A 13,047-nucleotide genomic window follows, 5' to 3' on the forward strand; every position below is an offset into this window, starting at 1 on the left:
CCTTGGTCATGGCCACATTCTTGTATGCTTGTGAATCTTGAACACTGACTGCAGAACTAGAGAAGAGGCTCCTAACATTGGAACTGAGATGATAAAGAAGGATCCTAGGTATCAGCTACTAATAAGGCATCACTAATAAGAAGATGCAGAACAGGATCACAATGGTGATTGACCTCCATGATGACCTGCTGACCACTGTCAAAAAAACACAAACTATAGCCATATGAAAAGGTTCTAAGGGCTCACAGAGACCTTCCTATAAGGAACATTACCAGGAAAAAGAATAATAGGTAGAAAAAGAAAGTGATGGGAAGACAATATCAAAGAGTGGACATGCCTGTCACTGGGAGAGGTTCTACTAAAAGCAAAAGATAGGGAGGAATGGAGGAAGAGGTTGACAGATCATGCATGGTTCCCCAACAGTTCAACAGACTAAGGGATAGGTGAAGGTAAAGTATATCCCTAAGTTTCATATCAAATAAAGAAAAACATTTACTAGAAAAATACATACCACTATAAAAAGGATATTTTAGATATTGTAACAGATTATTAGATGTGAATTAACAGCAAAAGAGATACTAACAGCTGAAATAAGATTGTTACAATTAACATGGAGAAAAATGTAAATAAATACACAAACCAATTTACAAATGGCTTCTGCTGTGTCCAATTTAAAGTTTTTGGCAGAGGCATCTGTCAGCTCTATGCTGATTCTGTCAAGGTTGTCCGGATCATAAGTTTCTATGGATCCAACCACAGCATTCACCAGTGTTTTCTCATCTATGGTCTGATTAGCACTTACAGAGGTATAATTCATCAGTAATGGGGAATCATTAGCATCAGTGACTGTGATAGTGAAATTCTTTGCCACCTGAAACAATTAGAAAATGTTTTAACCATAGAATGAAACTAAAAATCTTCAAAACAAAAGTTTGATGAAGCATTTGCATGGAGTTGTTTCATATCAGTTCACACAAATACAAATAGTCTAGCACTCCTCATAAATACACCTAGAATGGAAGTGGACACAAATACAATTAGTCAAATACTCCACACAAATACAGCTAGAATGGCAGTCACTACAAATACAAATAGTCTAGCACTCCACACAAATACAGCTAGAATGGTAGCCAATACAAATACAACCAGTCTAGCACTCCACACAAATACAGCTAGAATGGTAGCCAATACAAATACAACCAGTCTAGCACTCCACACAAATACAACTAGTCTAGCACTCCACACAAATACAACTAGTCTAGCAGTCCCCACAAATACAGCCATTCTAGAAGTTCACATAAATACAGATAGTCTGGGAGTCAATACAAATACAACTAATCTAGCACTCCACATAAATACAACTAGTAGTTGAGAAAAACACACAAATACAACTTGTCTAGCAGTCAATACAAATACAGCCAGTCTAGAAGTTCACATAAATACAGCCAGTCTAGATGTTCACACAAGTACAGCCAGTCTAGAAGTTCACACAAGCACAGCCAGTCTAGAAGTTCACACAAGTACAGCCAGTCTAGAAGTTCCAACAAGCACAGCCAGTCTAGAAGTTCACACAAGTACAGCCAGTCTAGAAGTTCCAACAAGTACAGCCAGTCTAGAAGTTCACACAAGCACAGCCAGTCTAGAAGTTCACACAAGTACAGCCAGTCTAGAAGTTCACACAAGTACAGCCAGTCTAGAAGTTCACACAAGTACAGCCAGTCTAGAAGTTCACACAAGTACACCCAGTCTAGAAGTTCACACAAGTACAGCCAGTCTAGAAGTTCACACAAGTACAGCCAGTCTAGAAGTTCACACAAGTACAGCCAGTCTAGAAGTTCACACAAGTACAGCCAGTCTAGAAGTTCACACAAGTACAGCCAGTCTAGAAGTTCACACAAGTACAGCCAGTCTAGAAGTTCACACAAGCACAGCCAGTCTAGAAGTTCACACAAGTACAGCCAGTCTAGAAGTTCACACAAGCACAGCCAGTCTAGAAGTTCACACAAGTACAGCCAGTCTAGAAGTTCACGCAAGTACAGCCAGTCTAGAAGTTCACACAAGTACAGCCAGTCTAGAAGTTCACACAAGCACAGCCAGTCTAGAAGTTCACACAAGTACAGCCAGTCTAGAAGTTCACACAAGTACAGCTTGCAAGAAGTCTTGAAACTATAACAAATGTACACTAACAGATTTGGGTGGTGTGCCAGAATCAGTTGCTGTTACTTCCACTAATAATCGAGGGGCCGTTTCAAAGTCAAGCATTCCACTGACAATTAGAAGATTCCCATTGACAGAAAAACAGTCCGAGTTGGCCACAGTGAAAGTTATGGTTTGCCCCACATCAGAATCTTGTGCTGATAGCACCCCCACTGTACTATCTATGAAAGCTGATTCAGAAACTGTTGTAGCTGAAAACAGAAAGCATCAAAAACCAAATTGACATTTCAATTTACTAAAGTATGTCTAGAGACACATTGGAATCTATAAAAGGTAAATATTTTATGTAGGCCTACTAGCTAGAAATATAACTATCTAACATAGTTTACAGAAATGAATAAAAATACTTTATCGAGAAGGTTAATACTAAAATACTTTCTAGCAGTTTTACTTGCTCTCAAGAGGTTAATAACTACAATACTAAATAGTTATTTTATATATTAAAATAGTACCAAAATATTAAGGTAAATATCTCTAATCCTAGTCTAGAAATGATGTAAAAGAATAGAATTGGAGGCAAATATATAATATAATTTTAAAGTATCTTAAATGGGAGCTAAAAAACAGCTACTAGCATTTAATAGACAAACAGCAAAATAAATTGAATTTATTATTTTTACATTTCTGTTAAAATTGCTGTACGAGAACAGTTATTTTAGCAGCACCTGTAACCTGAATTATGTCGTTCCCCAAGAGCAAACAAACATCATAAAATTAGATCACAATCAACACAAATAACAGTTAATAGCTTGATGAAACTTTTACACAATTTTATCAGAAAAATAAATAATTTATATCTAATACCCATTTACATAATCTTAACAGAAAAATACAACTTCTACTTCTTGACACCGTTGTCAAGGCAGAAATCAGATCCACATGTAGAAATGTTTTTCATTTAATACAGGAAAAGTAACCAGAAGTGAAGTAACAAATGAAAACACAATAGGTATGATAGTATAAAGCAACTTCACATACCTGACAGCTGTAAATTAGTTGGTGCTTCATTTACATTAATAACCTCAATACTGAAATCAAACTGGGCTGACAACGGTGGTGAACCATTGTCTGTGACCTTCACTGTGATGACGTAGCTAGATCTCATTTCATAGTCAAGCTGAGCAGAGGCCAACACAAGAGATCCATTTCTTATTCCAAAGATATTGTTTGGATTAACCAAAAGCTCATAAACAAATGATTGGCGTATCACTTCTTTATTGTCAGGATCTGTGGTCACAAAACTTCCAATCTCATTTCCAATGCTGGCATCCTCTGAGACCTAAAAGTTTTAAAGACAATTCTTATGAATGTAAAATAGTTAATAAAATAGTTTAGTAAATTCAGGTAGTTAGTAAAGGCTAAAAATTAAGTGAAAAAAAAAACAGCATTTCAACCACTTCTGTGATGAATTTTCAATGAGTGATGCAGTGCAACAATTTATAAACTCCCTAATTCAAATTAATGTGTGGTACTTATATCAGGCTGCACCAAGGATCATTGTCGAATTCTGTGAGAAAATCTAATACTAATAATACTAAATCTAATAATAACGAGAAGTTTAACTTAAGCATCATGGATGTATTTTGAGCAACTATGACAAAAGCAAGCCCTTTCATTCATTCGTTAAGAAATGAGAAGGTTTTCATTTCATTCAATTTTAATACTTTTAGTTTTTTACCAGTACAATAAAATTAGTCAACACAGCAAATGAGTTCATTAAACTTTATTCTGACTTAACTCTACAAAAGTGTTTCTCAGTCTGAGGTCAGTGTCCAATTCCCTCAATTACAATTTGGTAGGTTAGGGGTAAAAGCTAGAATAGAATCAAATTCATTCTTATAATGACAAGAATTTTAATTAGCAAGCCCATGATTACTAAAACAAAAGTTCTGTTTTCAGATCTGGTCTGTAAAGTCGAGTTTTTAGCTTTTTTTTTTATTTTTGCAGCTTTATGTTTAATAATGGCTGAAAAAAAAACCTTTGCATTTGTCACAAAGCTCCCTAGAAATATTGTTGGAGTTTTGTAAAATTTCTTTTGGTAGCTTAAAGACACATTCCTATTTTGACTCATTGTCTGCAAACTACGTTTCATACAATTTTCAATTTACAACTATAAATCAATATTCAACTTAGGAACATTTTTTACAAGAGAAAATAAAAGCATAATAACCTTATTCCTTGTTAAAACCACTGTTGTTGGAGCTTCATTCACATCAAGAACTTCTACTGTAATGTTTTTATCTAGAGACAATGGGGGCTGTCCACTGTCTGTTACCCTCAAAGTGAGGGCCAAAGTTTTTATTCGTTCATAGTCTATGATGGCTGCTACTGAGACCTAGTTCGGAAGAAAGAAATAACACTTCAGGAGAAAGAGGAAAACACAAAAGCAGAGAATACACAAATCCTTAATAGTCAAATAATGCATCAGAAATAAAATTATTTCACAGCTCACTAGGGGATGACAGTAGGGTTCAAACCTGGAACTATAGTGATGACATCCTATAGAAAAAAGGCATTTCTTATGGGAGTCATAGAGTTTATGCAAATTTCAAAAAAATCTTGTAGGGTTTTAAATTCACAAAGTTGACATCCTCACTCAAGACACAAGCCTCACACTAAGTGACAAACCTCACTCTATGTGACAAGACTCATACTAGAATATTCCCTAAGGATGGCATGAGAAATGAAGAGTACATATTTACTCTTTTGCAGTGCCACAAGAGGCTAAAAGATAGGTACAGGAATATTTTTTTTGGGTGGGGGGTGAACTATGAATACATTGATAGTACAAGATATCATTTAATATACGAAATGGAAAAAGTTTGTATAAATATTACAAATACTTACCTTCAGTGTGTTGTCTGTGATATAAAACTGTGTGCTACTAGACACAGTAAAGACAAAAGTTTGACCTTTGTCTGGATCAATGGCACTAAGGTTAGCTACAATCATTCCTTGTGAGTTCTCCTTCACCTTGATAGTGCTGGTCACTTCATTGTTAATCAATATGTTCTAATGGTATTGAATTTAAAAAGTAATGTTTAGAGCTTATTAATATAACCAAAAACGCATTTTTTTCACTCTTCATCTATGAATACTATAACAGCATTTATATTAAAAAGTTAGCAGCAAAGTTCCTTGTCAGACCCTGTGACCTATATACTAGATGATGTAAAGCTCATTTATTTCTATGGCTGATGAATAATGAAAGTATCCTATTGCCAGCACAGTGTATTTACTTTCCAACTAATGTCAAGTACCTACAATAGCTGAATTAAGGATGTTCTAAAAGTTCTGAAGATCAAAATTCCAGCCATCACCAGGATTTAAACTTGGAACTCCTACATTGCTTTACCCTTCAGTAACATTATATCATATTCTACTAGGTTAGGTATGTGCTTCAGTTGATAGTAAAGTTAAAAGATACATACAATTTTATTTTAAGCAAGTTGACAAGAATAGGTTTTTAGCTTTCACAACATCAAATTTAGGCCAATTATGATCTTAAGATCTTAACATGAAAGCCTATGTTTATTTTTTTTTGTTTTAAAAACATTCCTTTGAAATGAACTCTACAGACTGACAATGCTGAAACAATGGAATGATGATGAATGTGAAAAAACAGATCTCTAAGTTTATAAAGTATAAGGCAACATTTAAAAATCTTTTAAAGTTGAGAATCCTCAAACTTTTTTTTAAGAAAAAGGGTATGAATATTCAAAGTGTTTATTTAAAGAAAATATATGATTCATAACACAGACTGCTTTCAGATGATTTTATATAGAAAGAAAGATTGGACAGACAAATAAATTGATACTAAGTACTAAGAGATATACAACACATAACTTATGAAAATACATACATTGTTTGATAAACATTTAGCCTAGAGTTGGATACTTACAATGGGTGGATCATTTTCATCTTTGACTTGCAGGGTAAAATTCTTGTCCAACCTGAGCCCATATTTGTCAATGACAGACAGACCAATACTGTAAGTGCTTTGTGTCTCAAAGTCTAGAGCTTTGTTCAGAATAATACTGGACACACAACGAGATCCTTGCTGTAGGAGTACAAATGTATGTAAAGGTGCCTTACAGAAATGGAGGCTGAAAAATGTCATAATTCGCTTATTTCCTAATGCATATATAACATTTTGATATTAGCAATTTATATTAAATAAAATAATATTTGCAATTTATATTAAATAAAATTGGAGGATCCTGTTAAGTTGTGAGCTTTTCTATGGATCTAGATTGTTCATGTTTGAATAAATAATATATATTTCTCAACGTATAACACATACAGTTTTTTAATATTAATTTTTACTAATAATTATTGTTTTAAGATAGCTTTCAAAATACACAGTATTTAGCTCATTAAAGTAATATACAAATAATAAATAATAGTTTAAAAAATACAATAACCTTTGTAACAGTCAAACAACTTGGTTTTTCTGCTTTCAAGACATCTTTGGAAACAGTAGCAGTAATATCTTCATCAAAGTCTGGGTCTAGAATAGTCAACTGTCCAATCGTAGTACCCAATTTAGTATTTTCTCCAATGACTGGCTGGTCCACAGTAAACACAGCAGACTGTGCACTGTTCAAATTCACTAGAGTTAGAGATGATGGTGCCTCGCCTACATTCAGTATCTCAAAATTGAAGCTAGCTTTTGCCTTTCAGAAACAAAAATATGTTTAAATAATATATAATTACTATATCTTAAATATAAATTCAAATATATCAATTTTCTTTGCAGTCAAAATTTGAACCTTATAAAAGCAGCATATAAATGTACTATTAATTAAATTGGCTTCTTTTAATATAAAAGCAAATTCTTTCCTAATTAAAATCTTTATGATGTTTACAGGAGATCACACATTTCTACAGCCTACAGTTTACCAGCATAATAACCAACAATGTTTTCATGTCCACAGCCTTCAGTTTACCACCATAATAACCTATTGTGGTTTAATAGGGCACCATGCCCCATACAATTATCAAAAATTTAATTAAAGGGTTGCTACAGCTTTCAATTAATCAGCAGTAAATAGTCTTATCTAAGTGTCCCTTGGGTTCTTGCTGTAACTAAAACACACTAAAATAACTGGGTTGAAATGCTAAGCACAAACTTGTAATTTCCTACAGTTAATCAAATGATGGCCACTCTCGTGCAACCTTACACACTTCCAGCCATATGTTCATACATTACAACTGAAACATCAGTAAAATTTGATAATACAAACATCCATCCATGACAAGTTAAATACCGAATTGTGATAAATAAAGACAATAATAGTTGCATGAAAATGAATTTTGAACATTCTTTGATGAGCTATTAACAAATTTAGATATTCATATATTTTATTTAAATAAAAATTTGTATATTTTCAGTCATAACAAAGTTACTTACTGATAAAGCTGGGATGCCAGAATCCATGACTGTTATTTGAACCACAATAGTAGGGTTGGATTCAAAATCTAATGGATTGGCTAACAGAAGCTGATTTCCAACAATAGTGAAAGGATTGACTGTAAACAAATAATCTGTTTGCTCAGAAGATTTTATTTTAGAAAATTTACAAAAGATAATTAAATGTTAACTATACAAACTTAAAAAAAATAAAGAATTTTTATTCCCCATTTGATACTATTAAGTTAACGTAAGGTAATGAAAACTCTTATATTCTAAGTTTACATAAATACATCATCAATAATAGATCAGCATACTGTCTGATTCATTTTTATATGTCAAGTTCTGACCAACGTCTGCATCTGAGGCTGACAACCTGGTGACATTCTCGCCCACTTTCATGTTCTCTTTCAGCTGCAGGTTGGCACCAATAAACACTGGTGCATCATTGGCATCCTGGACTTGTACTGTGAAGGCTAGATTTGCAGTTAACTTAGGTGAGCCAGAATCAGTCACCTGCACCTGCAGCTGGTGAATTCTCTGTGTCTCAAAGTCAAGGCCACACCACGACGCAGTGCACTGAGCACCTCTAGGAGTCAGCTGGTTATAAAAAAATAATTCATTTTTAAATAAGTTTTAAATAAATGGAAAGAGGTTTTATCCTAGGCAAAAGACAGAAAGATGGAGAAAGATGGTCAACAAATCTTGTGTGGTGCCCCAACGGTCCAAGAGATTAAGGGATAGGTGTGGGTAACATTGTAGAAAGTTAATAAAAAAAATATTATGCACTTGGAAACTTCTTTACTTAATTTATATGAATGGGGTTAAGTAAGAGAAAAAGAAAGTTTAGCAATATAATGGCATGTGTTCTCGAATATTGTCTCAGTGATACTGGGTTTAACCCAGCCCACCACCATCTTCTCCCATCCTGCGGGAGGTTTGAATGTAATAATCTTCAATTCCGAGAAACATCTGAAACATGTAAAAAAAAAAAAGTAAAAAAACATCCATAAAGAAGGACAAAAAAAAAAGAATTTCTTTTGCAGTGCCCCATTTTCTTCTCAAAGATGCCTAAGTTAAGTATTTAAATAATATACTATGTTATCTCTACATTACAATGAAGTCTATTGCCTATTTACTATGATACTATGTTCTATTTTTTCCAATGATATTCTAATAGGTAGGCCTACACACAATTTCATGAAAATGAAAATATAGATAAAACATTTTTTAGAATAAAAAAAATAATTTGAACTATATTTTTCTTTTTATTGTACAGATAAATAATTATGTCTTGAAAAATGTGTGTTTCTTCCTCAAATTAGGTTAGCATTTTATATGTTGAAACTTAGTGCCAAACCAAAGCTATTCTGTCACTTGTTATGGCATCCTTCAGCTGTGAAGCAACTATGGATTATCCCATGTAAATGAGGTGAATGCCTGGGCATAAGCTGTGGTGTCACTTACCAAATACTAAAATGAATATGTTAAAGCTTTGTTTGTTGAAAGAGTGTTAGTCTTTAGGAGAAAGTTTCATAATTTCATAACCAATAGCAACGTTACAATTAGTGAAATCATAGCTAGATACAACTCAAATCTCAAGCCATACTAATTAAAAGCAAAAAGAATTCTAAAACTATATAAAATAAATATTTTTGAAAATCTTTTTTTTAATACAAATGTTTCAGCAGACTTTTCTCTCAATGTGTAGAAAGAGATTTAACCTAATAATGTTATATTCTATGTGTTTTTCTATCAAAAATAAAATTTTTACTCAAGGTAAGAAAAAAACAAAAACAAGTTTATAAATTTCACAAAAGCAACTTTGTTTTTAAGAAATTAAAGCAAATAATTGTGAAAATTATTGATTATTAAAATTTTTGTTTTATTGCATACTACACAACTGAAGATAACGATGTAAATTTGTCAGGATTACAAAAATAAGTGTGAAATATAATAAACTAGTCGACCGGTGGTGTAGCATACGCTGCTATTTTGTAGGGCCAGTCTTAGGCTATTGCAACCTATGCATCCGCAGTGTACCCCGCACTTTCAAAGGATCTGTGCTAATTCTAGGTGTATAAATTATTAAATTAAACCATTTTATAACTTATAACAGATTTTTCGCAGCCTCCTAATTTACCAGGAGCACCTGGAAAGCTCCTGAAATTGCAAAATATACGAAATACCTGTAATTGTGGAATCTAGTGAAAGAAGCTTCTCGCACCTCAAACTAATGAATAATTACTTGAGGTCAACAATTCTCAAAGATAGATTGAAACATTTGATAATTTTTGCTATTGAGCGTGATCTATGTAGAAAACAGAATTCTTATGATATACTGTATGACTTCGCTACATGCAAGGCTCGTGTAGTAATTCTGTGTGTAGTAAAGAATGAATAAAATGCAAAGACGAATATATTTTCTAATACAAACTCTTAATTTTCACTTATTATCTGTATCCTACCCAAAATGGGCCCCGGCGAAATCCGTCTCACATTGGGCCCCACAATGGTTAAGTCTGGCCCTGCTATTTAGTGATGGGTAAATACTACTTGTTCTCCCCCCTTGTCAGGTTTAGGAATAGCTATACACAATTAAGGTCCTGGGGTTCCACCTGACAAGACATAACTCACACACAGTCATACATAGAGTAACCAACTATGTGAATAGTTAGAATAACAAAAATTAAATGAATTTAATTGTATGAAACTGATATATGTGTATGTACAATGAAGATGATAAATAGACAATATATATATTAGATATATATATATAATATAAATATAAAGATATTATTCAACAATTAATCTAAGCACCTTTGCTACTGCTATCAACTTGTCCCCCTGGTTTCATAGTCCACCAGACTCTGACCGACTGGTGCCACAAAACTGCCAACCTCGGTAATAGTAAAGTTAGACCTCAGATGATCACCAATTTGACAATGACACTGAAAACTGTAATATATATTTCTGAGACGGCAGGCGACGTCCACACTGGCACAGACTCAAGCTCAGTATATACAACTCCAACACTGACACCCCTAAACAGGGGTCCAACAATCCTACTGAATAATAAGTCCAAGAAAACTAGTACCGACTATAGATATAACAACCTTTTACGGACCAACACACCGTCCATTCCAACCAAAGTCAGAGGGTGAACTGCTTCATGACAAAGAATGGCCAATAGATGTCACCGGACTTAGTGACGTAGCAAAACAATTCAAAACAAACATACAAGGCACTCTTGCCCGTACAAGTACTATGAGTAGAGGAAAAAAAAACAGTTAGGATAACTACGCGACATCTCCCCTCTTTTTTTTTCACCTCTAAAATTAATTGGGGTAACTCTAGTCCGTTCGACTTGCAGAAATAAAAGAGTGATCTTTCCATTACTTGGTGTCCAAATTCTTCTTGAGCCATGAAGAGAATTATATATATAGATATAAAGATAACTAAAAGTGTGATATAGAAAAAGAGTAACCAACCCAAAAGCAACAGATTTACCTTAAGTGTTGATTGAGTTAGTTGAAATCTTCCCCCTGCATCATCAAGCAGCAAATATTCAAATGTTTGTTTCAATGTTGAGTTAACAACCAAATTATTGTTATCTGGGTCATCTGCAAAAAGATCTCCAATCACTGTGTATGCTTCACTCCCCTCAGGAATCTTGGAAACATCAAATATGGTAGAAAATTGATTACTATTTGGTTTATTTTTATTTTTACAAAGTAGACTATAGCAGAATTATGCTTCAATTATAAAAGCTACTATTTCAGAAGAAGTAGCCTGTAATGTTAAAAAAAAGTCTGTTTAGTGTATTGGAGGAGGTGAGCAACCCCTATAAATTCTCTAAACATTGGGATGGATTTCTCTTTGCAGATAGGCATGAACAAGGAGCTTTTCACCCCTCAGTTCAGTTTGAAGGTGTATGAGACTATTACTGAATTGGGTCATACTATATTTTGCAGTGTCGACCTCTGTAAAGTTGTGGTTGTTTGGCTTCATGTGTGTTGCCTTGTGACCTATACTATATTTGTCACATGCAATAAGGGATAAACAATTCAACAAATTAGTTAATTAGGGAATATTAGAAAGAGAACATATAATATATAACATAGAATAGAGCATATATGTTTACATACTGTATTATTAATGAGTTTCACAGATGATGGAGGCTCATTGACATTTTGCACATTAACATTGAAGATTTTCTTAAACAAATTTCTGGTAGAGTCAGTTACAACCACAGTGATGTTATATAGAGACTTGGTTTCAAAGTCAAGTTTGGCTCCTGGAATAAAACAATCACAATCAATAATAGTAGTTATACTTAATTTAAAAATACTTCTGTAGGTTCATTTTTATAACACTATAACTTAAAATAAATTTAGAGCATGCAAAGCAGCTCACCTGAAGTGACAGACAACTCTCCGCTGGCAGAGATGCTAAATATATTCTCAGGGTTGTTCTCTAAAGTAAAACTATGAGAGTCAGATTTGTCTTCATCTACTGCAGTGAATGATCCAAGCACAACACTCACACTGTTTTCTGCCACAGTAATAGAAAGTGCACTGAACACTATATCCTGAATAAAAGACAAGCGTCAATGTATTACAGCTTACAGAGTTGCTATATATTAACATATCATGTTTTGTTACAAAATATATCTATGAGTATTAAGAATAGTATTAAATATTTTCCTCCATTTTTTGCTATATAGTTTTATTTCAAGAATTTTTTATGTAAAAAAAGGGAAATAAATGAAAAATAATCTCTCACTGTGGGGGCTTCGCCTAAATCCAAAATTTGAACAGAGATGGCCTTTGAAGTCTGCTGATTATTGGAGTCTGTGGCAACAAGAATGATATTATACTTGTCTTGCTTTTCAAAATTTACACCTTTGGCCAAGATTATATTTGAACTACACACAACAACTGCCTGGAATATAAATCAAACCCAAAACAGATTTCCTGTTAATATGATCAATTTTTAAAGCTTACATCTTACATCTACTCTCCTACTTAATGATCTCACCCCAACATTGCAAAACACATTTTTATCCAGCTGAAACTGGTTGTTTTCATTATTCAGAAGAGAAAAGGAGATTTTCTGGTCCAAATTAATGTCTTCAGCTCTTATTATGGCCACAACATCATTGATTGCTAAACTCTCATTAAATGCAATAGTTTCTGTGTCCACTTGTTTTGATTTGTTGTTGGCTGTAACTGTTAAGTTTTGCGGGGCTTCGTTAACACCAACAATGTTGATATAGAAAGTTTGCTCTGACTGTAAACAAATGTTGTACAAATTATTTGACCTCTAAACATATTTTTAAATGATATAAAAAAAATTGAATTTTATAAAGATAAAAATTTGGATTAAAGATATTTAACACTTATCAGGAAGTTCTG

At 33.4% G+C, this 13,047-nt stretch overlaps 1 protein-coding gene across 4 annotated transcripts in view; it reads right to left on the bottom strand.

Moving 5' to 3' along the window:
- Positions 1–13,047, bottom strand: part of LOC106069582 (protocadherin Fat 4-like) — a 102,040-nt gene that overhangs the window by 25,660 nt on the left and 63,333 nt on the right. For all 4 annotated transcript variants that reach the window (XM_056024227.1, XM_056024226.1, XM_056024228.1 and 1 more), the window contains 14 exons: positions 12,671–12,922; positions 12,416–12,574; positions 12,047–12,221; positions 11,779–11,927; positions 11,141–11,302; positions 7,948–8,230; positions 7,631–7,749; positions 6,642–6,893; positions 6,119–6,277; positions 5,065–5,229; positions 4,388–4,552; positions 3,196–3,496; positions 2,188–2,408; positions 641–871 (listed from right to left, as the gene is read on the bottom strand). In XM_056024227.1, coding sequence (XP_055880202.1) covers positions 641–871; positions 2,188–2,408; positions 3,196–3,496; positions 4,388–4,552; positions 5,065–5,229; positions 6,119–6,277; positions 6,642–6,893; positions 7,631–7,749; positions 7,948–8,230; positions 11,141–11,302; positions 11,779–11,927; positions 12,047–12,221; positions 12,416–12,574; positions 12,671–12,922 — 2,793 coding nt within the window. The remainder of the gene's footprint in view (positions 1–640; positions 872–2,187; positions 2,409–3,195; positions 3,497–4,387; positions 4,553–5,064; positions 5,230–6,118; positions 6,278–6,641; positions 6,894–7,630; positions 7,750–7,947; positions 8,231–11,140; positions 11,303–11,778; positions 11,928–12,046; positions 12,222–12,415; positions 12,575–12,670; positions 12,923–13,047) is intronic.

This window comes from Biomphalaria glabrata, chromosome 3, assembly GCF_947242115.1.
Source record: "Biomphalaria glabrata chromosome 3, xgBioGlab47.1, whole genome shotgun sequence".
Classification (NCBI taxonomy): domain Eukaryota; kingdom Metazoa; phylum Mollusca; class Gastropoda; family Planorbidae; genus Biomphalaria; species Biomphalaria glabrata.